This window comes from Blennius ocellaris (assembly GCF_963422515.1).
Source record: "Blennius ocellaris genome assembly, chromosome: 24".
NCBI lineage: Eukaryota > Metazoa > Chordata > Actinopteri > Blenniiformes > Blenniidae > Blennius > Blennius ocellaris.
In genome coordinates, this window is record NC_137673.1 from 2,594,704 (window position 1) to 2,618,645 (window position 23,942).

Here is a 23,942-nt window from a genome sequence, read left to right on the forward strand (position 1 = left end):
AGAGCAACAGTGATATTATCTATAGCACCATGTCGTCTACAGATGCTTCACTCATCCCCTCAGACAACCCTTCATCATCATCTTCCTCCTCCTCCTCCTCCTCCTCCTCCTCAGCATCACGCTTCACCCCCCTCTGCTTGGAGAGAGCAACGGCGTACCGGATGTTGTACATGTTGAAGTCACAGCTGTGCACACACACACACAGACAGGGTCAGTGAGGCTGGGACTGAAGTCAGAGTGTGATTGGTCAGAAACAGTGAGCGACACCTACAGTTTGGACAGACCGTCGACGTGTCTCTGGATGCTCCTCTGCAGCGCCTGCAGCGTCGGCAGTATGGCCACCGACCTGCACGCACACACAGTTCAAGCCGTGGGTTGAGGATCAGTGTGTGTGCGGTGGACGGTGTGTGAATGCTGAGCGAGGGTCTTTACCTGCTCTTCAGCTTGTGTCCGTGCAGCATGAGCAGGCTCTGGGCCCACGTCAGGTAGAACTGCAGGTGAGCCGACGTCTCCAGGCAGGAGGACACGAAGCCCAGCAGCTTCTCCACGTAGACGTCAGGAAGAGAGCTGCACACCACCCGGACTGCCAAGCACACAGCGTGTGGTCAGATGTGTGTGTGTGTGTGGATTCAGGTGTGTGTCCGAGTGTCCGTGTCTCACTCTGCTGGTGTGGCACCGCCTCCAGCACTTCCTGCTTCAGCAGCTTCTCGTTGAGTCTGAAGGACATGACGATGGCGGCCGTCCACTCCTGCAGCTGCATCTGTCTGCGGACGCTGGCCGGGGTCACGTCCAGATCCAGGTCGTAGGGGTCGAAGAGCAGCGAGCCGTCCAGCGAGTAGATGAGCAGACCCTCGGTGGTGGCCGCCGCCCAGCTGCGCCCTGAGGGGACAGGAGAGGGGGAGGAGCTAGTGACCCTCACCGCCACGGCTCACACCCCCCAACTGAGACTGACCCACCTGTCGGGGAGAAGTGCAGCGAGCTGACCCTGATCTCCGGCTTGAAGTGGCGCGAACTCATGTCACCTGTAAGGACACGCAGAGGGAGAAGGCGGACACCGTGAACGGGCGAACGACAGCGGCAGCGGCTCACAGCTCGTCGAGCCTCGTACCTTTTCGGACCCCGGGGAGGCTGATGTCCACCCCACCCTCGTCCCCCGCTCCTTCATCCACCAGGGCCAGGCTGCCCCACTCCGTCATCTTCCTCCTGTCCAGGAACTCCTGCAGCAACAGCACACGTTGTCACGCGGTTCACCAGTCAGACTGACATCATGACGAGCAGCAGCAGCAGCCGGTACCTCCATGGCGTCAAAGGACAGGTTGCAGGAGATTTCAAACTTCTTCAGGAGCATCTGTTCCTTCACATTGTAGATACAGACAAACTTCGACTGGCCTCCAGCCAGAACCGACTCCCCATCCGCAGAGTAACACAGGGAGGTGAAAGACCTGGGAAGAGGAGGAGGAGGAGGAAGAGGAGGAGGAGGAGAACCCACAGGCTTGAAGCACAAACAGGCTTCACTCTTTACGGGTGAATGGACGAATGAATGAACACATGGTTCGATTGACGGACTGAGGCCCCGCCCACTCACTTCCCCTTGGCGAGCTGCTTGGCGGTGATTTTGTCCGTCTCCTTGCGGCCCGTCTGCAGGTCATGGCGCCCGGACACGGAACCGGTCTGCGCGGCGTTCTGCGGGTTCCAGAAGGAGATCTCACCGTTCAGCGTGGCCACCGCCAGCTCCTGTCCGTCGGGCCGGTACGCCACCGCCAGGCCTGAGGAGGAAGAGCAGCCGACCTTCAGACACCGCAGGAGAAGTAGAAGAAGAAGGGGGCGTGGCTACAGAGGCGGGGCTTACCGTCAGCGCTGAGGGAGAGGGTCTCTTTGACCTGCCAGCTGTCCTTCATGTCCCACAGCCGCACGGTGCGGTCCCACGACACGCTGGCCAGGACCGACTGGACCGGACTGAAGCTCAGACCGCTGACCGGACCCTCGTGACCCCCCAAGACCTGCACAGCAAAGGGGGATGAGTCAGTCTGACTTTCCTGACATCATTGCTTGCTTTATTAGTGTCAACTTCAAATCAGATCTTCATGGACTGCACATTTTCTCCACTTTACAAGTTCAGAAAAACAAAGGCACAAAGAAATCGGCTGGAGGAATAAAGAGTGACTGAAGTGCTGGATGCTGATTGGCCGAGGGCCGTACCTCCAGCAGTCGGCCTGTCTGAATGGACCAGAGGAAGATCTGGAAGGAGTCCTGAGCTCCAGCGCTCACCAGCTCGCCACTGACATCTACAGCCAGACAGGAGAACTGCGCAGAGCGAGGCGATGTGAAGGTCCGGAAGTTTCTGTACCTGCACTCACACACAAACACACACACAGTTTAATGTCATCATAATACACGGCACATCACAGTAACACCTGTCTGTCTGTCTGTCTGTCTGTCTGTCTGTCTGTCTGTCTGTCTCACCTGTGCAGGTCGAAGGCGCGCACCGTGCCGTCCAGGGACGCGCTGAGGATGACGAAGCCACTGGAGGTGAAGGTGATGCCGCTGATTGAGCTGCTGTGTTCGGTGAAGGTGACGAAGCAGAGTCCGCTGTGCGTGTTCCACACCTTTACCTGCACACAGGACGACACGGGGGAGGGGGTTACAGCCGCACCACCACCTCTACACAGAAAACGCAGCGGGAGAGCTCACTTTGCCGTCGTCTCCTCCTGTGGCGATGTACTGTCCATCTGGCGAGTAGGCCAGCGTCGCCATGTTGTTGAAGTGTCCCTGCTGCTTGAAGACGTAGGACTCGCTCTGCCACTCCCACACCAGCAGCTGCCCCATCCCTGGAACAGCCCCCAACGTAAGCATACTGACACTAGGAGGCGTCCTCACGCCCGCTGACTAAAAGAAGTTCCTTACGTGAGCAGCCGAAGCCGATCCAGTCCCCAGAGGAGTTTATGGCGATCGAGGAAATCCTCTGATCTGAAATACTGCAAAGGCAAACGCACACATGTAAACAACTATACATGTCACATTGAAGCAATAGAGTTCAGATGTGTACACAACAGAGTCGTCTTCATAAAGTCCAACTTCACAGTGACAAACTTGAAGGAGAGAGAAGCAGTGATCCCAGTGCTGAGCCCTGAGGAAGGCCTGTTGGCTGGAAGGTGAGGCAGAGGAAAGGAAGAAGACGGTCTCACCTCAGAGAGTGGATCAGATTAAACTCAGGGAGCTCATGCAGGTGGAAAACACCAGACTCGAACCCGGTAACCAAGAGGTGGGTCTGTTTGTGGAAGGTGGCAGCAGTCAACTTGTTAAAGTCTCCCTCTTTGTTGAAGAAGTGTCTGATCGGAGTGGAAGAGAAAGGACCGGTGAGAACATGGAGACGGAGAAAGAGTGGTGAATGCTGGTCTGAGGCGTCTCACTTGCTCCTCTGCCGGTACCGGACGTTCTTCTCCTTCTTGTCCTTCTGAGATTCTACTTTCCCTCTGATCACCTCCCCTTCTCCTCCCTCGCCTCTCTCCTGCTCTTCCTCCTCCTCCTCCTCATCTTCCTCTGCTGCTGAGGCTTTCTGTGCCTTCCTGCTGAGGAAGAGGCCGTCCAGCCCCGTGTCGCTCTCCCACACACACAGCGTCCCGTCCTGACTCACGGTGTACAGCTGAAAAACACACATCGCAGTCGCACACTCGCCTCTCGGCTCTCATTGTGAACTCCACCGCAGCAGGAAGCAAAACCTACGTCCAGACTGTCCTTCTCGAAGAAGCAGCCCACCATCACGTCCTTGTGCCCACCCAGAGAGTAGTAGATGAGGTTCACCCAGCGCTCTGCTCCAAACACCCAGGAGGACATGTCTTTGCTGCCCACCACGAAACATCTGAGGAGACATCGACACTTCATCTAATAGCCGTCCAACGCCGAACCTCTGAGGAACAAGGACGACAGAGGAGTAATGAGGGGGTCTTTACTTTGAGTCGTCGGTCCAGTCGATGCAGGTGGTCTCATCGTACGGGCCGTAGTAACTCTTGTCCAGCACGAAGGCGTTGAAGTGGCGGCGCTTCCCCGGAGCGTGGTACATCAGAGCGACGTTCTCCTTGGTCACTACAAACTTCCTGAGGAGCACATACACACACACACTTCCGAGTCACGGACACACACCTGCAGACCGTCGCCAGGGCAACACACAGACACACCGGCTCACTGCTCACCTGCCATCCGGGGAGAAAGACACGCTGTTCACGGCTTTATGAAAGTGAAAGTGATGGAGGACTGCGCGAGTGACCAGGCTGACCAGCAGGGCAGCTCCATCTGGATCACACACACACACATACATACAAATGAATACAATGAATGTTTACACACAAAGAGAAGACAGTCTGGAGAGTTTCTGACCTTCATCCACCACCACAGCAACGTTCCCGTCAGGTGAAAGTCCAACACAGCTGATGTTCTTTGAGGTGGAGATGGGTAACGTCTCTGAGGTATTACTGCAGCACATTTATAACACGTTTATCAGCAAGTAGTCAGAGTACTGCACTCAGGAGGAACACACACACACACACACACAGCTGATCTGAACTCACTTCTTCAGGTTGAACACTGACAGTCTGTTTCCCACCGGGCTGATCACACTGTTCCCATCCGAGGAGAAACTCAGGTTCCCCTGACGATACACCGCTCCTAAAAGGTTAGAGAACTGGAGGAAAGCAGAGGTTTAACACGTCGATCCTCATTCATCAACAGTGCAGCCCATGCTAACGGATGCTAACAGTTAGCTCGGACTGTATAAAACCTCCCCCTCTGTGAGCGGACTTACTTTATACGCAAACTTCATCTTTACCCGCTAACCGTGAAGCCCGGAGCATTTAACTTGCACTTACTGCCCCCAATCTACCCCTCACGACTCTATCACCGCCACACGAGCTCCTTCTGCACAGTCCACACGTGTTTTGTTGACATGCGTCATTTCCGGATTGAAGGGAAGCAACGAGTATCACGGCGCACCCTGGTGGTGTGAAGGACTCATTACACCTGCAATATTCGACGATGGATCGAAACGTTGCTTCTGAATGTAATAATTTGACATCAGGAAAAGAAAGATTCATCGGATAAGTAGAAATGCTTTTCAGTTATTAACAACACAACACATTCTCATAAAGAAAGATAAAATTATTTTTAATCTCAATATGACTGAAATCAGACAGATGTTCAGTAGAAAAACTACATTCTTCTTTATTAAATTTGTCTTTTATTTAAGTTTTAGCGGGTTAGATTTCATGGACTAAGTTAAAAGACGTTTCCATAACTTTAATCCTTTTTTTAAGAGCTTTATTGCACAAAGAGGGAATATCCAAACAGTGCAGTTAAACACAACAAAAACAAACTCTAAAGGAAAAGGAATAATTCATACAATCGCAAGTCCTATGACAGGTAATTATAACGCTTTTTTTTGACAAAACAAATACGAATGAGAATGCTAAATATATTTTTCATAACTTTATTCAAATACATATTCCTCCACGTGATGACGTATTTCCACCCGGAAGTATTTGTAAACAAACCGATGTCGGGCTGGGACCCGGGTTCGAACCCGGGATGGAGCACGGACTGGATGTCTCGGCTGCCGCCGCGGTTGCACGACGTCCCGCTGTGGGAGCTCGCCATCCCGGGTAAGCCCTAAGCCGGAGTGGACCGCGGAACCCGGGCCAGACCCGCTAATAACGGCGTGTCTCCCCGCAGGGAGTCACGACAGCATGTCGTTCTGCCTGGACGCCTCTTCCCCGCTGCTGCCCTCCCTGCCCCGCATCGTCACCCTCTGTGGCCGCCTCCTGCCCCGCTGCACGCGGACCTGCGTCTCCCGCTGGGCCACCACGCAGGTGCGGGCCGAGTCAGGGGAGGCCCGGGGCCCCAGGACCCCCCCCCCCCCCCCCCCCCCCCCCACACACACACACACACACACACACACACACACACCACACCTTTATTTTTATCTGATTGATAATATCGATTTCTGATGACTGTCATTAAATGTGACGAAGTTGTAGATAACCACATTTTATTGGAAGTGCTTGCAGATTATTTTCCTTGTTTGTTTGTTGACAGCAGCAGTCGGTGCTCAGTCAGCAGTGCGATCTGGGCGTTCGTTTCTTAGACCTGCGTGTGGCCAAGAAGCCTCAAGCGGGTGGAGAATTGTTCTTCGCTCACGGTCTGTACACAAAGCTCCGAGTTCAGGTGAGGGTGAGGGTGAGGGTGAGGGTGTGAGAGAGAGAGAGAGAGAGAGAGACCCTCTGTGTGTGTGTGTGTGCGTGCGTGTGTAGGAGGCTCTGCAAGAACTGTCCCGTTGGCTCGACCTTCATCCCTCCGAAGTCTTCATCGTTTCGTTCTCACACTTTGAGTGTCTGACTGATGAAGACCACACACACCTGCTGAACTTCATCACCTCTCTGTTCTCACACAAGCTGGTCTCCTCCGAGGTACACGCACGCACGCACACACACACGCACACACACGCACACAGAGGGTTTTTCAGGAAGTTTTTCTTTCCCATTCAGAAATATGTTGAATTAAATTGATGACCACACTTCTTCTACTTCCTGTGTGGACAGGAAGTTCCCACCCTGCGCTCCTGTTGGGCCAAAGGTCAGCAGCTTGTCGTGTCGTACGACAGAGAGCAGGAGCGGCGTCCTGACATGTGGCCAGGGATTCCCTACTGGTGCGTTCACAGCTTCTCATCCTTACCGCCACAGAGGAGTTGGGAACTTTCCCAGTGGGAAATGGGATTTTCCCCCAGCAAATGACTGCAAGTGACGTGGCGATCTGTCATGCAGGTACGCCGACAGCCCCGATCCCCTGAAGGTGGTCTCCTACCTGGAGGAGCGGCAGCGTGCAGGACGACCAGGTACTCGGACACTCGCAGTTACAGTTACTCTGACGACACGGAAGGTAGCCTGGTGTCTTTATGCAGCTGGTTTCTACGCGTGCGGTCTGAACCTGACCGAAGACGCCGCCTGCGTGCTGCTGCACCCGCTGGACGACCTCAGGAGGATGACGGCGAAGGCTGCGTCGCCGCTGCTGCGCTGGGCGGCGGCGCAGCACGCGGGCCCCGGCGGCCGTCAACGTCGTCTGCTGCGACTTCGTGGGCCTCCTCGCCGACTTCTGTGCTCGCGTCATTGCACTCAACTACAAACCGCCGCTGGCGGTTGCCACGGCAACGCATAAATAATTTCCTCCTGATTTCACGGCGTCGCCGCCTGTTTGAACCCTTGTTATTTTAAACTTGTACATGTCATCATACAGCTTCTGGGGCAACGGATGCATGGAGCTGATTACAAATACTCAGATTACTAGATGACTGCACTATTTTGGAATTAAAGAGTGAAAATGATAAACTGATGCAAGAGGTTTTCTTCCACACTATTTATTACTGGGGGTGACCCAGGTTTTGGGGCTCCTGAAGGCTGCATGTGTCGGGTTACAGGTGAAGCACATTATTAAAAAAAAAAAAACTTTCAAAAATAAATATCCCTTTTGTTTTTGCTCATAAAAACCACGTGAGTATGTCACCCTTCTTCGCAAAGTGAATAGGATGTGCAGCAGATGACACGTGAAGTTACAGAATACTTTTCACAAGGCTTACGTTTACGACAAAAAGCAGTTGCATCAGATGTTGATTTCAGTGTTTTACGAATCTCGCCATAAGAAATTATTATTTAAGTGCACTGATATGTGATACCAGTACTGTGCACCAGGGGGCAGCAGTGAGTCGATGTTGGAGGCATTGACATTGTTTTAGCATTAACAAAATGGGATGTAAAATAACAATGTTATCAAAACAATTAATAATAAAGGGTTTAGAGTCTCATTAAACTTCAAAATGATGAAAAAGGGTGGGAAATTATGTTAAAATTCTATAAAGTGACAAAATGAAAGAAATGTGATTACAATAGAACAAAAATGAATATAAAATGGCAAACAAAATGGAAAATGACAGTTGTTAAGAAAATAAACCATAATATGAGGTAAAATTATGAAAACAAAGTAAGATGTAGTAAAAATGTGAAGGTAATTGACAAAAAAAAAAAAAAAAAACCAAACACAAACAATGCCAAACGGACAAAATGGGATTATGTTGCAAATTTGGTAAATTGGGAGAAAATTTGCAGTAGTGTATTGAGTATATGGGATCAGTGCAGACTAAAGAGCGAATGTTCAGTTTCAGCAGCAGGAACCAGAATTAAAGCTTCCGAGTCGTTCAGCTAAATGAGTTAGCCTTGATGCTAAAGGGTTTATTTAGTCTTGAGGGAAATATGTAGCTTCGAAGCTAAAGAAAGTAGCCTTGAAGGTAAAAAGGAAGGCATTCAAGCTAAAGGAGTCAGTCTTGAAGCTAAACCAGTTAGCCTTAAAGGTAAAGCAGTTAGCTTCGAAGCTCACGTAAACTTGGGAGTCGATGACAATGTTCCGTCTGGCCTTAATAGACGTGTTTAAAAAGAAAAACAAAAGACTTTTTTCCTGCTAACTTGAGCTGAAACTTTCTTTTTTTGTTGAAATGACTGAGCAGAAACACATAAAAAAGGTTATATATTCTCTTCCTTTCAGACTAATTATTTCTTTACAGATTTAACAACAGGCAGTCTTCAAATGTTGCAGACATTCATGTTTCCACTCCAGACTAGCCTGGCTCTGTTGAGAAGCTAACAGAAGCGCCACCTGCTGTTAAGACTCAGAAGTATCACTATTCGTGAGGCCCGTGGGCCACATTTTGGGCACCAATGATCCAGAACCTGTGTTCCGGTTGCTAGCGGGTCCCAAACAACAAAGAAAGCAGAACAGAGCTGCGCCTTCGGACACCTCGCGAGGTCAGAGTGGACGTCCAATATGGCTGCCGGGACGGGACAGACACGAGGTCACCTGAGCTCAAACTGAAGGTCATCATGAGGGATAACTGTGTGTAGCACCATATGGGAGTGGCTAGCAAACATACAATGATATTAATGAGGAAATTTATATACAAAGCACCAAAAGCAGTATGTGTGTGTGTGTGTGTGTGTCTCTATCTCTTGGCCTGGCCTATGTAGCTGTTCTCGATGCACAGCACCACGTAGGCGCTGGAGCACCTGCTGGAGCTCTGCTGCAACAGGCTGCCGCTCTGCAGCGGCGACGCCATGCCGCTCAGCGTGGGCTCGCCAACACGCCACGTCTCACAGAACCCGTCCTCGTGTCGCTGACCCTCGCTGGTTGAACCGTGCCACATCATCTTCTCCGGCCTGCCATGAAACCCAGGAAAAAAAACGCTACACATTAGTGCTGTGTTTTCTTTTGAGACGATAGCTGGAGCTTCGGGATTTTACCGTTGTGGTTCTGTACAAGTGTTGTAGCCTAGCATTTGTTTCATAACTTGAGCATTTGTGTCATAGCTTCAGCTCGGCATAGCTTGACTGAGTGGACGTTGTATCGGACGCTCACCACGTGCTGTCGTTGAGAACATCCTTTCCATCGAAAGAGTAGAGGGGCACGCTGTGCTTCATCCTGCCGTCGTTGAAGACGGCATCCCAGCTGTCAAACAGAACCTCATCCTGGCAAAGGGCAAACAACCGAGTGGTTAGCATCGTCACAATGAGCAGATGGTGTAGAAATTCTCGCTTCACAGCAACAAGTCCTTCAGTTTCATTCTGGGTCTTGGAGATTGGTTGATTATCAGCTGAATATATGTCGGACGAGTGTTTGATTACAAACCATAAGGTTCGAAATGGGTTGGTGGTTGGTGTACCCGATGTGCTCAGGTGATGGTTGGATGACGTACCTTGAGGTTGAGGATGGGCATGCGATCGCGGTCCACCTTTCTGACGATGCTGTTGAGGTCCTGCAGCCTGGCGGACAGGAAGGCCCTGAAGGTGCCGTGCATGCCAATGGCCTGAGCCTGCGTGAAGCACATGAAGTCTGCGCCACGGATCCCGCGCATGGCACCGCTCTGAGGGCTGTTCAGGGCAATCAGGTGAAGCTGCAGAGAGAGACAGGCTGTCACAAGTGTTCATTGTTACAGGAAAAGTCGCCATTAGGTTCTTCTCCTACCCCTGGTCCTGAAGCGTGACGGTGGACCGGGGTTTGGGGCACCGGGGGTGGTGGTCTCCTCTGAGGCGTCACTGCATAGCGGCCGTCCTGGTATGGTGACCTCCCATCTGGTTGGTTCACACGATCAGCATAACTAGGGTACCTGGGGTCTGTGGGCGCCGGGTATCGTGGATCGGGGTGGTACCCAAGATCAGGCTGGTACCGAGGATCAGGCTGGTTCCGAGGATCTGGGTGGTGCTGAGTATCTGGGTGGTGCGGAGGATCTGGGTGGTGCGGAGTATGTGGGTGGTGCCGAGGATCTGGGTGGTGCCGAGGATCTGGGTGGTGCGGAGTATCTGGGTGATGCCGACTATCCGGGTGGTGCCGAGTATCCGGGTGGTGGTGAGTCTCCGGATGGTATCTGGGATCTGGATGGGTGTTATGATGGTGGTCTGGTTGTGGTTGAGGCTCTGGGGGATTGTGGGAGTTGTGGCTGACGGTGCCAGTGTTGGAGTGATGGTCCGGGGAGAAAGGTACAGCTGGCGGCGGCTCCACAGCCGCAACCTCATTCTCCTGGAAACACAGAGAGGGAGTGGTGACATCATGAATGTTCAGCTTTAGCATTGAGGATGTGGCATTAGCATTAGGGATGTATTTGTGTCGGGTCGTGTGGATTGGACTCACATCGTGTCTGGGCAGGGGGATGTAGCCACCCAACTGAAAAATAAGACAAAATTAGCAAAAGTTTCCTGCTCCTGGAATGTCTGAGAGCTACAACAAGTTTGAGGTGGGCTATAGGGGAAGAGTCACCTGGACTTGTCGGATTCCGTCTCGAACTCGAAGGTACAGGTCGGTCTGGTCCAGGACATAGACCAGCGAGCCTTCGGGCTGCCTCCTGGCTGTGGCAGTCATGGTGTCGTAAGACCTCAACACAGTCACCTTCAAACACAAAGACCCCCAGATGCCCCGGTGAGCATGTATCTGAGACCTGAAGACACCCGCACACCCCACGGGACAAACCACTCACCCCCGACGAGTGACCCGGCAGTCCTGGAGCTCCCGGTGGTCCCGGGGGTCCTGGAATGTTGATGGCTGCAATACAAACACAGTCAGTTCAGTCCAACACAGCAGGGCCCTCTCCACGCCTGCACCGCTTTATAGTGAACTCACTCTGAGTGCCTCTGTGGGGTCCAGAGAGGGACGAGCCAGGGGGTCCGGGTGGGCCCGGTGGTCCGGGCTGGCCATCGTACCCTCTGCCTGGAGATCCGGGCGGCCCCTGAGGGCCCGGTGGTCCCACGATGGATTCTCCCGGGGGTCCCTGAAGACAGAGTCCATGAGACACAATGAGACATGAGACAAAATATTTATAATGGCACTCGGGACTCGGCACTCGGGCCGATGGTGTTCGGCCCGAGTGCCACTAGTGAACCGCCCTCGGTCGATTTCGGCCCTCTGAGACAATACATTAAGCCGTTCGTCTCCAACTGGGGCTTTAAAATGGACAGTGATTTTAAATTGGACCGGCAGATAGGGGCTATAGTGAAGTCCAGCTTCTTTAACCTGAGGCAGCTGGTGAAAGTAAAGCCCTTTCTGACACAGAAGCACCTAGAAGCAGTAATCCACGCTTTTATTATATCTCGGCTGGACTACTGCAACTCACTTTACTTTGGAGTCACCAGTCTTCCCTCACCCGCCTCCAGTTGGTGCAGAATGCTGCTGCTCGCCTCTTAACTGGGGCACGCAAGAGCGAGCACATCACCCCCATACTGACATCCCTCCACTGGCTGCCTGTGCATTTTAGAGTCCGTTTTAAGATTCTTTCCGGTCAGCTGACCGGCTGCTCCTGGAGGTACCGAGGTCCAAACGGAAACTCAGAGGGGAAAGAGCCTTTTCCACTGCCGGTCCTCACCTCTGGAATGCCCCCCCCCCCCCCCTTCCTGTTAGACAAGCCCCCTCACTGTCCATTTTTAAAACTCATCTTAAAACACATTTTTATTCTTTGGCTTTTACCTCAGTGTGAGACTCTGGTCTGGTTTTAGTGCCTTCGTTTTTTTGGGGGGGTTTTAACCTTTTATGTTTTGTTTATTGTTTAAACATCTTATTGTTTTTATTGTTTTAATGTTTTTATTTTGCGACTTATATTTTTATTTACAATGTACAGCACTTTGTTTCAGCTGCGGCTGCTTAAAAGCGCTTTATAAATAAAGTTGATTGATTGATTGATTGATAATGACAATAACAAAAAAATGGTCATGATCTCACTGGAGGTCCGGGGAATCCTGGTCCTCCATAGCGGGGGTCGTAGTATCCTCCTCCACCCGGCTCTCCTTTATCTCCTTTCACACCCTGTTCACCTTTCAGTTCATTCTCAACAAACAAACAAACAAAATCCACATAAATGGGATGTGACCTTAAAGCATGAATGGGTGTTGTTGTCATCGTTTACCTTCAGAGTGTAAAGGTCCAGCGAGCCGTGTCCCGCAGACAGTCCGGCCTCCCCTTTCTCTCCCTTCACTGTAAACAAACATCAGCGGTAAACAGACGTGTGGTGAGAAATGGAGGGCAGCTCCATGGACGTGACCGTGTGGGGACTGACCGGAGTACCACCTGGAGTCGTCCTCGGACCCCTGAAACACATCACAACATTAGTGGCTCCGTTTCCTCACATCCTCCACCCTCACACTCAACGGCTGCTCTCTGTGCACTCACTCGAGCCCTGTCCGGGTGGAGGGCAGGTCCAGGAGGTCCGGGGGGCCCCGGGGGGCCTGGAGCACCCTGAGACACAACAAGTTCCAGTTACTGGAAGTCAAGACAAACAACTGAAGTAATCAGTCTTTTTTTTCCAGTATTAGGATTGGCTGGGTTTTTCCACCAAAAATAAGCTACAGCAAATGTTAATGCTAACTCTTGCTGGCTGACCAAAGGTGACGGAACTCACAGGATTCCCGAATCCAGATCCACCTCCGGAATCCCCCTTCTCTCCTCTGACCCCATTCAGTCCGGGGCGACCCTGTGTGACACACCCAGATTAGTGACATAACTCGATATAATAAGTCGGTACAGACCGACCATTCCAGCTCGATCAGGTGTGAAACTCACTGGTCTGCCAGGGAAGCCAATCTCTCCCTTCTGTCCTGGAGGACCATGAGGACCCTGGAAGACAACACATCAACCTCTGAGGACCCGACCCACATCAGCACCCGTATGGAGATTTAAAAGAACAGTACGTACCTCAGGACCCTCGGGACCTGGAATCCCAGGGTCACCCTGGAACATAAAAACAAGCCGTTAGATTGAGCGCAGGCTCAGATGGAGGCTGACACGTTAGCGTTACAATAAATTACCGGCCGTCCTGCCAGGCCACCCAGGTACTGAGGTCTCCCATCAGGCCCCATGATGATGCCCGGCTCTCCTTTTTGTCCCTGAATGCAAACAAAGTCACAAACAATGTTGAACACTTTAAAAAAAAAAACACAAAACATCCACCAAAGTAAAAATATTATCAGGTGCAAACCTTCAAAATAAAGACATGCATAATTGAATGAATAATCCTACTTTTGAGGTGAACCCTGGTTGACCGGTGTCTCCTTTATCTCCTTTGGGCCCTGCAGGGCCCTAAAACACAGAACAAAAAAAAAGCAACACATTTACAGTGTAAACGCGACAGAAAACATACAAATTCACATCTAGATGTAGATCTGTCGATACATAGAAACAGAGGTTTGCAAAAGTTTAGGGTCAAAGATACATAACTTACCTCACGTTTCCACATTTTCTCACATTGCAACCACAAATGTCGATGTATTTTATGTGGACTTCAGAGACGGTTTTCTTACAGAACATCTGGATTTATACTGAGATCAGATTGAGCGAGACTCTCTACCAAGTGATTTTCACTGCAATTGGTTGCATTGGTTTTTATTTCGGGGTATCACAGTAAAGGGGAATGAACACTCTTTCAAGTCACTGTATGTAGTTATATGTAGAAACTTACGGGGAATCCAGCCCTGCCTGGGACGCCCGGTCCTCCCTGCAGAGGACAGACAGATTATAGACCAGACATGCTGACGTATGAGAGAAGGACTGAGTGGTGTTTGTGGTTCGATAAGTCTGAGGAGCTCCGCGAGCCTCCACTCACCTCCCAGCTTTCGCTCCAATACGGGTCGTTATACTACAGCGAGACAGAGTTAGGTCAGTTAGTACGAGGTGACAGCACAACCTGAGCCTGCTGTGGCTGTTAGTGGATTCAGTTCATTCACTCAGCGAAAAAGCTGCAGGCGTCGGGATCAATTCACAGTTTACGGACGACAACGTGAACATTTGTGAGGAAGCTTCATGCAGCATTGCAGTAACAAACACCACAGGACTCACGTCGCTTGTTGGCTGGTGCACCACCTCGCCCGGGGGCCCGGGGGGCCCCGGGGGGCCGGGTGGCCCTCCGTCTCGACCCGGCAGACCCTGTCAGGTCAAGAGGCAATGTGAGAAAGTGTGACAAGACAGGACGGTCCGGTCGGGGCTTGAGGGCCTTTCAGACGTTGCCTGACACAGCTGGACCAGATGTTTCGTGATGTTTGTGGTTGGTAACTCACCGACAGGCCTTTCTCTCCTCTCTCTCCCTTATCGCCCTGCAGACGACAGCTGGTCAGTCTCACAAACACCTGGACGAAGATCAGGACCAGAGGATGAGAGGCGATGTCTTACCTGCAGCCCAGTGAATCCGTCCAGACCCGGTATCCCAGCAGGTCCTCGAGGTCCCTCTGCTCCTTTGGTCCCAGCCACACCTGGGAAACCTGGTTTACCCTGAAAATACCAAAAATACACCAGTGAACACAAACAAGAGCACATTCTAAACACATGTAGGTGTAGGGCAGGTCATGCACTCACAGGAAGTCCCGGGATACCGGGTGGACCCTGGAGGACAGGAGACAGTATGAGACCCGAGTAGGACCGAGCTGGACTACAGTTCCTAACAAGGCTGAGTGCTTACCTGTGGTCCAGGTACGCCTCTGCTTCCTGTCAGGCCGTCAGTCTCCACAAATCTATCAATCCCACCCTGTGTGAACAGGAAAACACACAAAGGTACTAAAACAAACCTCAAAAAGATATTCAGAGATGTATATACAAAATACACACAATTACAACGGAAAGACCAAAGAAAACCCAATAAAGCACCACAAACACACTCAACTCTACCACAGAAATACAGAAATCAATCATGAAAACACAATAAATAAAGAGAACCAGAAAATCAAACTTTCCACTCAAATTGCACAAAACTGCCACTAAACTATCTGATGTTGCTCAAATATATCCAATAAATCTACCGTGTATGTTATATGTCTATTTGTGCTGCTCTCTGGACCTTGAATGGCTCTTCAGGGACAGAAAGTGATGGAAATTGAAATTATTTGCCAAGGAAGTACCGATTTTTCTAAATCAGAATGAAGAATTCCAAATGTGATTCCAATCTCCATGAGAACTTTATCCATGTCACAATGATTTAACTTTTAAAAGAAGAAACTTGTCCTTCATTTGTGTCAAACCAGGACTGAAACCTTCACTCACAAAGCTGGAGCCGTACGGCGGTCCCGGTGGTCCTGGTGGTCCTGGAGGTCCAACCGGGCCCATGGGGCCGGGGAGCCCCGCCAGCCCGGTCTGCCCGGGAGTCCCCGTCTGTCCTTGGTCACCATGAGCCCCCTGAGGACGGACAAAGGAACATTGAGCTTTTTGGTAGACAAAGAAAAATCGAAAGCAAAAGTGGCGTGCGGAGCCAGACGGACGGGAGTGAGTAAAGAGAACAGAGAAGTTAGAGAAGTGCAAGAAGGTGAAGGTTTCCAGTTTTCACCCCACAGGGTGTCATCTGGAGCTCTGGTTCCCAACATAAGGTTCAAGGAGTCACTCATGTCCAAGAAATCCAGAATAAGATGTTCTAGAATCAGACATTTGACTGATCAGAGATCAGATGGGGTCCAAAATGTTTCCAGGTGAGCCGAGGGGCTTCAGGTTAAAAAAGAAGTTGGTCACCAGAGATTCAAATAACTGTTTCCTGTTGTTAGGAGTTTGTGTGAAACAGGAGAAGGTAAAGAGAGCAGAGACCCCCGGACACCCGAGACCCGGTACCCACTGTAGAAGATGGAGTAAAGAAAGAGAGGACGCCGCTAAAGAAGCCGGAGTCTGGATCCGACGGCTGCAGGAAAGCAACAGACTGTGTTGTGAACACCGGCACAGGTTCATCCACACACACACACACACACACACACACACACACACACACACACACACACACACACACACACACACACACACACACACACACACACACACACACACACACACACACACACACACACACACACACACACACACACACACACACACACACACACACTCTTTTTGATGTCCAGCTCAGAAACACACACACACTCCTCACCTTCTGCCCTGCTGCTCCGGGAAGTCCCAGCTCGCCATTGTCGCCCTGCAGGAAGGTGGAGGTTAAAGGTTGCCTGGTCGGTTGAGTCATGACAGTTTGGTGAATGTCTGGCTGTACCTTGGTTCCTGTGAGTCCAGGCTGACCAGGAGCACCAGGAGGACCCGGGCGGCCCTGGAAAAACAAGAGGGGGGGTGCTTTCACAACCTCTGCTTCTTAACTCTAAAAATCATGGGAATGCACGCCAAGTACTCACTGGTAGACCAGGAGCCCCGTCTTGTCCGGGTGGTCCAGAAGGTCCAACGGCTATTGCACCACCAGGTCCCAGTGCCACTGATGTACCAGGAAGTCCAGGTGGTCCAGGAGGTCCTGGCAGGCCCGGGAGACCACGGAGACTCTAGAGGACCAATTGAAAAGCTATTTTCCCACATAGGAAGCCAACTGTGGAGCACGGTCAGAGCACGTACCTTTAATTTGTCCAGATCCAAGAACCCGGAACCTTCCATGTCAACGAAAGTCTGCGAACATGAGAAACACAGTCAAGGGTCAGCATCAGGACTTCAGCAGAGACAGAAAGAAATGACAAAAGGACGTACAGGCCGATCACCAGTGCCTGGTCCAGGAGGCCCAGGGAGGCCAGGAGGGCCTCTGGGTCCAGGTGAACCATCTCCACGGTCTCCCTGAAAGTATGTTGAAAGCAAACCTGGTCAAAGTGAACTAAACTTGACGGCTGGTTTTAAATCAATATGCAGATACTGCACCTTCTGGCCTTTGGCCCCAGAAGTTCCTGGAGTTCCTGGGAAACCTGGTGGCCCAGCAGGACCCTGGACAGAGGACCAGCACAAACCATGATCAGCAAGATTCCAGAAAAGTTGAGAGAAATGCTCTTGATCGAGTGTAAAACAGTGAACTCACAGCTTTTCCGTCCTCTCCTGGATCACCCTGAAAGAGAACAACGCAATTGTGAGAAACTCAAACATTCCCAAAGTCCTCCAACATCATTTCTACTCACGGGCTCCCCATCAGTTCCTGGAGGTCCTGCAGCGCCATCGGAACCCGAAGGGCCTGGAGGTCCGAGCGGTCCAGCCACCTGCTGCACTACCGAACCGTCCCCGAGTCGCACCACTTCAGCAGCAGGCCCCGGAGGACCGGGTGGCCCTGGTGGCCCCTGGGCTCCTGGTTCACCTTTAGTTCCAGGGTAGCCGAAGCCGGAGTTCCCCTATGGAGGAAAAGGATTTTGGAGGGTAAGAAACCCGATCCTGGTTATGGTCCTGAACCTAATCAATATAAATGTGAAGTTCATTAGTTGGCTGTGGACATTAGGGCCAGCAGGTGACCCACCTTTGCACCTTTGTCTCCCTGAAACAAACACAGAGGACACATGTCAGAGTCAGAGGTCACAGGTTACCGTTCGGCTCCCATGCTGTGATGGAGCTTCACCTTATGTCCCGAACCCCCCTGAGACCAGGAGCCAGAGCTGGAGCCAGAGCCAGAGTCCCCTTTGGGCCCCATGGGGCCTCGATCCCCCTGAGAGCCTTTCTGCCCCTGGTCCCCCCTCTCTCCTTTCGCACCGGCCACACCTGAGGGGCAACAAGTCAACAGCTTCTGAGTGATCCTCGAAATGGATGCAATCTTGCAAGTGTCCACCGGGGGCACTGAAGAGCCAAAGTACAGGAAGCAGAGTTGGTACCTGTTTCTCTCACTCTGTCCCCCTGTGAGGAGGTCAGCGGGGGCTCAGGCACCGGCCGTAAAGAGGCAGGGGTGGTCTGAGGGGCAAACAGACACCAAAGCATCGTCAACAAGGCTTTTTGAACCAGATTCTTTCTTGCATATCTTGCTTCAATCAGTGTTTTTGAAATTTCAGAGTTGGTGCGCTTCTGAGGTCTTTTTTAAATGCTTTTGATTAACTATTCACAGACTGGACACCCTGCAGAGAGTGAACAGTCTACACAGACTGGAAGTCTCAGGAAAACGCCATCACACCGACCTTGACACGGTGTCTGGTCGCCGTCCGTTCGCCGTTGCCGCTGCCAAAGTCCCCTGAGGCCTTGAGGACAGAGGGAGACGGACATTAGAAGGACCCAGAGACAGCCAACGGAGCACGAGGAAGACAAATACTCACTGCATCTGAGTCGTCCTCGTCGTCACAGAGACGCTCCGCGGCCCGCGGGCTTCCCACCACTCGCAACTCCGCCATCTTTCCCTGAAATCACAGGTCAAAGGTCTCACGCAGAGCAGTTGCAGTTCCAGACACAACTGGGACACACTGTGAGATGAAGAGCACTACACTGCATCTTGTTTATTTTCCCAGGAAGTGACATCATTCCCAGTTCTGTGAAAATGAACACATCTGACCACAAGAGGGTCGTCTTTGACCAACTTCACCATATCAACTACAAACTCAAGAGGACAACTGGAACATTCCACACTGTTTTTTTTTCTTCTGTGTGACAAGTTCAAACTCGATCAATTTTCCCAGAGGAGCTTTGATTGTTCTAAATTATTTTTACAGATAATGAAAATAAAATTCCTAAAGTCTTCTTGGCCTCGTCGTTACCTGGAATTTGTCAGAGTCGGCTCCGCCCGCCTGGCCCACAAAGATCCCGGCAGCAGCGTCCAGCTCCATGGGGTCCGGCGAGCGCTCCATCTTCACCACCTGTGGCTCCGAGTCACAGCCATAGTAGAAGGTCACCTGGTCCTCAAAGACGGCCAGCGAGAAGCGACTCCACCTGTTCACCATGCTGGGCACGTCGAAGCTGGCCGCCTCGTACGATGCCTCCGAGTCCGGTTCGGTATAGAAGAAGCGCACTTTCTGGCGGCCGCCACGGACGGCACTGAGCTTGACGCCAACGTACATGAGGTTCTGGGCACCGTCCGTGATGGAGAAGAGGACGGAGGCATCCGGCGTGGATGGCGAGACATGGAAGAGGAGTGAGAAATGGCGGTAGAAGGGGTTGGGGACGTGAGCCAGAGCTGGCTGACCCAACGCCACCGCCGGGCCGAATGCGTAAACCTCTTCGCCCCGTGGTCCGAACTCCCTGGAGATCTGCTCAGGAGGAGGGTCTCCCAACAGCTGCTGCAACGACACGCCGCTCTCCTCTGTAGACAAGGGGACGAAGGTCAGAGGGTCAAAGGTCAGACAGTAGAGAGACGAAGGTCAGAGAGTCAAAGGAAGACAGACAGAGGTCAAAGTCAGAAAAACAAAGACAAGCTCCTCTGAAGGCAACTCAAGGGACAAAAGTAAGACAGTCAGAGAGTCAAAGGTCAAAGGGCAGAGAAAGAAAGGTCAGAGAGCCAAAGACCAGAGAGACGAAGGTCAGAACGATAAACCAATCAGACGTCAGAAAGACAAATCTCCTCTGAAAACAACTTAGGGGACAAAGGTCAAAGGTCAGAGTAAATGCAGTTGCAGGAACAGAAATGATCAGCAAGCCACAAAAAAAAGCTTTACGTTTCTTTAAAAGGGAGAAAAATGTTACCATTTTCAAATCCACCTCCAAAGAAGAACTGACGTTCGCCGTCAACTTCAACGACCGTCAGTTAATCGGATTAACCAAGTAGCTAAAACATCTAACTACTAACACGGAGGACAGCAAACAGAACAACCCGACCTGCGTCGTAGAAGACCTTAAAGTATCAGTAGGTTTTTTAAGTTACTCAAAGTATGAGTACTTGGGTAAATTGAATGTTTCTGAGTTGTGTTTCCTCTCCTCTTGTAATAAGGATGATGAGCATACCCCCCCCCCCCCTCAGCTGCTCTTTACGACAGTTCCCACAAACTCATCACAGACCCTCACGTCCCAAAGGGGGACCAGCAACGTTGTCACAAACCACGTGACCATTGAAAGGGGGACGAGAAGTAACTTTTCCACTTCAAGCTCCATCATCCACTCACTGCGTGCTGTGGTGGCGCCTCCTGCAGGTTACACATGGAATCAAACGCGAGAACAGAGTCGTAGTTTCAGGCCAGCTTGGGGCTCTGAATCACAGAGAGCCTGTGTGGAGCTGCAGAGGGGGGCCAGCATAGCGGCTCCAGATGAACCCGGGTCCCTCAGGACCTGTTGCACTCTGCAGGGTGGTCATGTTCCCACTGAGGGCACCTGCTGCTGGCTCGTCTGACGCCGCACAGCTGCTGCAGCTGCTGGAAGAACCAGCGTGAGCTCAGTACTAACACCAACCGATTCTCAAAGATCCATGTCACGCTAAAATAACTGGAAAGCTGAAGAAAATAAACCCCATTTTGCCCAATAGATGGATACAAAGTGGTTAAAATTCTGTTTCCATGCAGTTTTGTGGCTTTTATGCGTTCTCACAAGTCTCTAATATTTCTAAACTTAACAGTTGTGTGTGTGTTTGTGTGTGAGAGTGTTTGTGTGTGAGAGTGTTTGTGTGTGAGAGAACAACAGGCGGATATGTTCCAGCTCTGAAGCGGATGAGCTCATATATCATGTTACGGAGGGACAGTGTAATGCCCCGGCAGTGTGAGAGCGGGGCAACTCGACCCTATGGGCCTGGGCGTGGGCGGACAGATGGAGGTGTGTGTGTATTTGCGTGTGTATTTGTGTGTGTGTGTATGTGTGTCTGTCCATGGGAAAGTGGAAGCGTTCACACACATGCTGAAACGATGATGAGCGCCTCAGCGGGGCTCGACTCTCCCTGCAGACCAAACAAAACGGAAAACAATTTTCACAGACAAACATTTCAAATTTTCTCTCTGAAAGACCGAAGGACTCAAAAATAGTCCAGAAATACAAATACAAATACACACAGCTGCATTACAGCAGTGACTGAGAGACAACGGCTGCTCTACAACTCTTAACAACTGATCCAGTAACTGTAACTGAGTTACAAACACCAGTTGGCAACTCCTGACTGACGTGCACAACACAGCAGCAAGGTTTTCCCTCTTTGCTCATCCTTCATCAGCCAAACACGAAGAGTGGGAGTGACCTTTGACCCCATCTTATCTCCGCCACAGAAGGCCCTCTTGTTGCCGACGGCGACGCCGCTGCCCTCGCTCCACAGAGGAAGCGCACACACTTGGCACTGTTCTTCCACGGCAGACAGATTTACCACCCACAGCCGTGACCCTGAATGCCACACACACACACACAGACACACACACACACACACGGCTTAATTGTCCTGCTGTCCGACGAGCCAAAACAGGCCTGCGGTGGTGGGACGCCGGCGACAAGAAAAGTCCCTAAAACCAGTAAACTACTGCGAGGTCCCAGTTTGACGTCCCTGCAGACTAAAACTGTCATCACGCACAGTTCGTCCTGAAACAATAAAGAGGCCCTGCCGCAGCTGGACGGGACCCGGGACAGCGTTTCCTGCCGGGACTCAAACCGGAGGTCACGTCTGCCCCGCGTGCTCCTCTCATGTTGATGCCGACGCCGACGGCGTCGGAGGCAAAGCTCCGAAGGGGCTGCGGTTGCTGACCATCACTGACCCGTCACTCACAAACACACTTCCTCAAAACAGGAAGTGACATCACGACAGGAACGCACCATCTGAGTGCACTCGCATGTTTCCTCACAGATCACAGGTCTTCTCAGGAAAGACGGCCGTCCTGAATACCCAGAGGAGCGTTTCAAAGTGCTGGAAGCTGCGCCTGCTCAAGGTCGGAATCCTGGACTAAGTTTAGATTATGAATCAGGAAAATTTAGCCAAAAGCTTTGCTTTAGTGTCAATGGATCTTCTTCTTCTGTTTACAAAAAACTAGTCAATAAAAGGATCATCACTTTTATCATAAATCTATAGAAATTATTTATATTATTATTATTATTATTATATATAATGATTTCTTTGATATAGAATTAGGAAATCAGGAAATTATCTTTTTAATTTGGACAGAAAACATTTGGAATATATGTAATGCAATATAAACTTTATACGAACTAGTTTGGCGGACTGTCCAGTGAAGAGCCGTTTATCAGGAAACATGCTAAATGTGACGCCCAAACAAACACAAAAACACACAAACAAGAGGCCAGAAATGCGTCCGGATTACATCCCCACCCGTCGGGTTACCTTTCCAGGTACTAACTGACACGCACGCCGGACGGCGGGGGTCCGGCGCCTCATCGGGCAGCAGCTCGCACTCCAGCGGGAGGCGCCCGCTCTGCAGGGACGACCAGCAGCGGTCCTGCAGCAGCAGGCAGAACCCCCGGCAGGGCCGGAGGGGGGGCGGGGGCGTGGCCGGGGCGGAGGGGCACCTGGGCGCCAGCAGCAGGCAGAGGAACCACTCCGCACTGTGGTGGCACCCCGCCCTGGTAAGCCACTCCCACTCCTGCAGGACCGCCCCCACCTCCTCCACTGACGTGTGGTTGAGAGAGTTGGGCAGCGAGAAAAATGTTTGCCATTTGCAAACCGGCCAATCAGAAGGCACCGCGGCGCACCGCGGCTCGACAGTCCGGGACGGTTTCGAAGCGTCCGGAATCCCGCTACCTGAGCGCACCCCGGACGCCGCCTCCACCCTCTCCCCTCTGAACCTGCTCGCCGCACGCGTCACGTTAGCATTAGCGGCCTCCACCTTCTCCGCCGGGCCTCCGTTAGTAGTCCCGGAAGTCGGGATCGAGTCCCCCACCCGGGAAAACTTACGGATCCCCGGCGACACGTGTAGGATTTCTCCTCCGTCTTTGGAGACGCCGTCACGCTTGGCTTCTTCCTGCTTTGCGCCGCTACCCGACACGGTCACACCTGACCAGGTGGTTTTGGACAAAGTTGCGTGAGTTGACAAACTCTCCGTAGAGAAGGTTCCCGATGAGGTGGCCCGGGTAGAGGTGGAACTGGTTGCAGTGGAACCAGTTGCAGTGGAACCAGTTGATGACATGGCTGTGGAGGTGGCCCCGGTAGAGGTGGCCCCGGTAGAGGTGACCCCAGTAGAAGTGGCGCCAGTTGATGAACTTCCTGTGGAGGTTTTTGAGGAGGTTGCGACTGTGAAGGTGGTTCCTGTCAGCGTGTCCCCAGTGGAGGTGGCATCGTCCATTGTTCCCGTCACCTCAGTTGGAGATTCCGATACGGGATCCTGGTGTTGAGACCAGAACCAGGCCTGAGAGGTTCCGGCACAGAGGGCCAGCAGGAGCAGGCACGAGGGGACCGCCGTCCTCGCCATGCTGCATCCAGACTTCCACCAGACTCCCGCCTCTGTTCGCTCCTCGGAAACGTCTCGGTCCACGCGATGGGTCAGCGGCGGTCCGGTCCACAGGCTCAGAGGGTCTTTGACGTGACGCTGACACAGACGAGCTGCTGAGTGGACGCCTTCCTACAGAGCTGCAGAACCCTCGTTAAATAAATAAAAAAAAGAAAGGGCCACTTGCTGCAAGAGGGGCAATAGAGGACGGCAGGAGGGGCAGGATGTGGCAAGGGGGGGGAGGCAAACAATGATGTGATTGGTTGCTCGGACACCATGAAGCTCCGCCCCTGTGAGGACGTTGCCACAGTAACGCACCAAGCTGCAGGCTGGAGGAGGACATCCCAT

General features: G+C 51.9%; 3 protein-coding genes across 6 annotated transcripts; 1 reads left to right on the forward strand and 2 right to left on the reverse strand.

Annotated features, from left to right (window-relative positions):
* Positions 1 to 19: 19 nt before the first annotated feature.
* pwp2h (PWP2 small subunit processome component) lies at positions 20 to 4,938 on the reverse strand (the record flags this gene model as incomplete). The annotated part of the gene is made up of 21 exons (XM_080520109.1): positions 4,799 to 4,938; positions 4,566 to 4,678; positions 4,375 to 4,469; positions 4,191 to 4,290; positions 3,951 to 4,094; positions 3,724 to 3,859; positions 3,411 to 3,643; positions 3,186 to 3,329; positions 2,905 to 2,975; positions 2,692 to 2,828; positions 2,464 to 2,612; positions 2,200 to 2,347; positions 1,850 to 2,000; positions 1,586 to 1,766; positions 1,295 to 1,442; positions 1,109 to 1,217; positions 957 to 1,022; positions 661 to 879; positions 433 to 583; positions 272 to 346; positions 20 to 185 (listed from the first exon to the last, which is right to left on the reverse strand). Exons 1-21 carry the CDS (start codon positions 4,814 to 4,816, stop codon positions 20 to 22), a joined length of 2,754 nt encoding a protein of 917 aa, XP_080376235.1. The 5' UTR covers positions 4,817 to 4,938.
* A 595-nt stretch (positions 4,939 to 5,533) lies between these two features.
* LOC308147458 (PI-PLC X domain-containing protein 1-like) lies at positions 5,534 to 7,349 on the forward strand. 3 transcript variants are annotated; one of them, XM_080519597.1, is made up of 7 exons: positions 5,534 to 5,651; positions 5,722 to 5,858; positions 6,085 to 6,213; positions 6,300 to 6,455; positions 6,588 to 6,694; positions 6,810 to 6,880; positions 6,947 to 7,349. In XM_080519597.1, exons 1-7 carry the CDS (start codon positions 5,546 to 5,548, stop codon positions 7,198 to 7,200), a joined length of 960 nt encoding a protein of 319 aa, XP_080375723.1. In that variant the 5' UTR covers positions 5,534 to 5,545; the 3' UTR covers positions 7,201 to 7,349. The 3 variants fall into 3 exon arrangements, with proteins under 3 accessions (XP_080375723.1, XP_080375721.1, XP_080375722.1); XM_080519595.1 differs by having other exon boundaries at positions 6,810 to 7,349; XM_080519596.1 differs by having other exon boundaries at positions 6,088 to 6,213; positions 6,810 to 7,349.
* Positions 7,350 to 8,542: 1,193 nt separating this feature from the next.
* Positions 8,543 to 23,733, reverse strand: LOC308147457 (uncharacterized protein). 2 transcript variants are annotated; one of them, XM_080519593.1, is made up of 40 exons: positions 23,063 to 23,733; positions 19,014 to 19,555; positions 18,579 to 18,659; positions 18,444 to 18,503; positions 18,147 to 18,222; positions 17,897 to 18,036; positions 17,798 to 17,815; positions 17,469 to 17,675; positions 17,372 to 17,398; positions 17,218 to 17,280; positions 17,053 to 17,136; positions 16,924 to 16,974; positions 16,713 to 16,853; positions 16,577 to 16,630; positions 16,460 to 16,504; positions 16,154 to 16,216; positions 15,595 to 15,726; positions 15,017 to 15,082; positions 14,914 to 14,940; positions 14,731 to 14,829; positions 14,619 to 14,654; positions 14,401 to 14,487; positions 14,024 to 14,059; positions 13,585 to 13,644; positions 13,374 to 13,451; positions 13,261 to 13,296; positions 13,129 to 13,182; positions 12,968 to 13,039; positions 12,739 to 12,804; positions 12,626 to 12,656; positions 12,476 to 12,543; positions 12,292 to 12,396; positions 11,200 to 11,347; positions 11,057 to 11,121; positions 10,840 to 10,968; positions 10,714 to 10,746; positions 10,051 to 10,602; positions 9,782 to 9,979; positions 9,445 to 9,554; positions 8,543 to 9,245 (listed from the first exon to the last, which is right to left on the reverse strand). In XM_080519593.1, the coding sequence occupies exons 1-40, from the start codon at positions 23,574 to 23,576 to the stop codon at positions 9,032 to 9,034; spliced, it is 4,668 nt and encodes a 1,555-aa protein (XP_080375719.1). In that variant the 5' UTR covers positions 23,577 to 23,733; the 3' UTR covers positions 8,543 to 9,031. The 2 variants fall into 2 exon arrangements, with proteins under 2 accessions (XP_080375719.1, XP_080375720.1); XM_080519594.1 differs by lacking the exon at positions 16,154 to 16,216.
* Positions 23,734 to 23,942: the final 209 nt, after the last annotated feature.

What these genes read in the sequence shown, in the direction of transcription:
- LOC308147458 (XM_080519595.1), top strand. Translation starts at nt 5,546, where the DNA reads ATGTCGGGCTGGGACCCGGGTTCGAACCCGGGATGGAGCACGGACTGG. An exon ending in GTGGGAGCTCGCCATCCCGG is followed by an intron (nt 5,652 to 5,721) that starts GTAAGCCCTAAG and finishes GTCTCCCCGCAG; the next exon opens with GGAGTCACGACAGCATGTCG. An exon ending in TGGCCAGGGATTCCCTACTG is followed by an intron (nt 6,695 to 6,809) that starts GTGCGTTCACAG and finishes TCTGTCATGCAG; the next exon opens with GTACGCCGACAGCCCCGATC.
- LOC308147457 (XM_080519593.1), bottom strand. Translation starts at nt 23,576, where the DNA reads ATGGCGAGGACGGCGGTCCCCTCGTGCCTGCTCCTGCTGGCCCTCTGT. An exon ending in GATCTGGATTCGGGAATCCT is followed by an intron (nt 12,805 to 12,967) that starts GTGAGTTCCGTC and finishes GTTGTGTCTCAG; the next exon opens with GGTGCTCCAGGCCCCCCGGG. An exon ending in GTTCTCAACGACAGCACGTG is followed by an intron (nt 9,246 to 9,444) that starts GTGAGCGTCCGA and finishes GTTTCATGGCAG; the next exon opens with GCCGGAGAAGATGATGTGGC.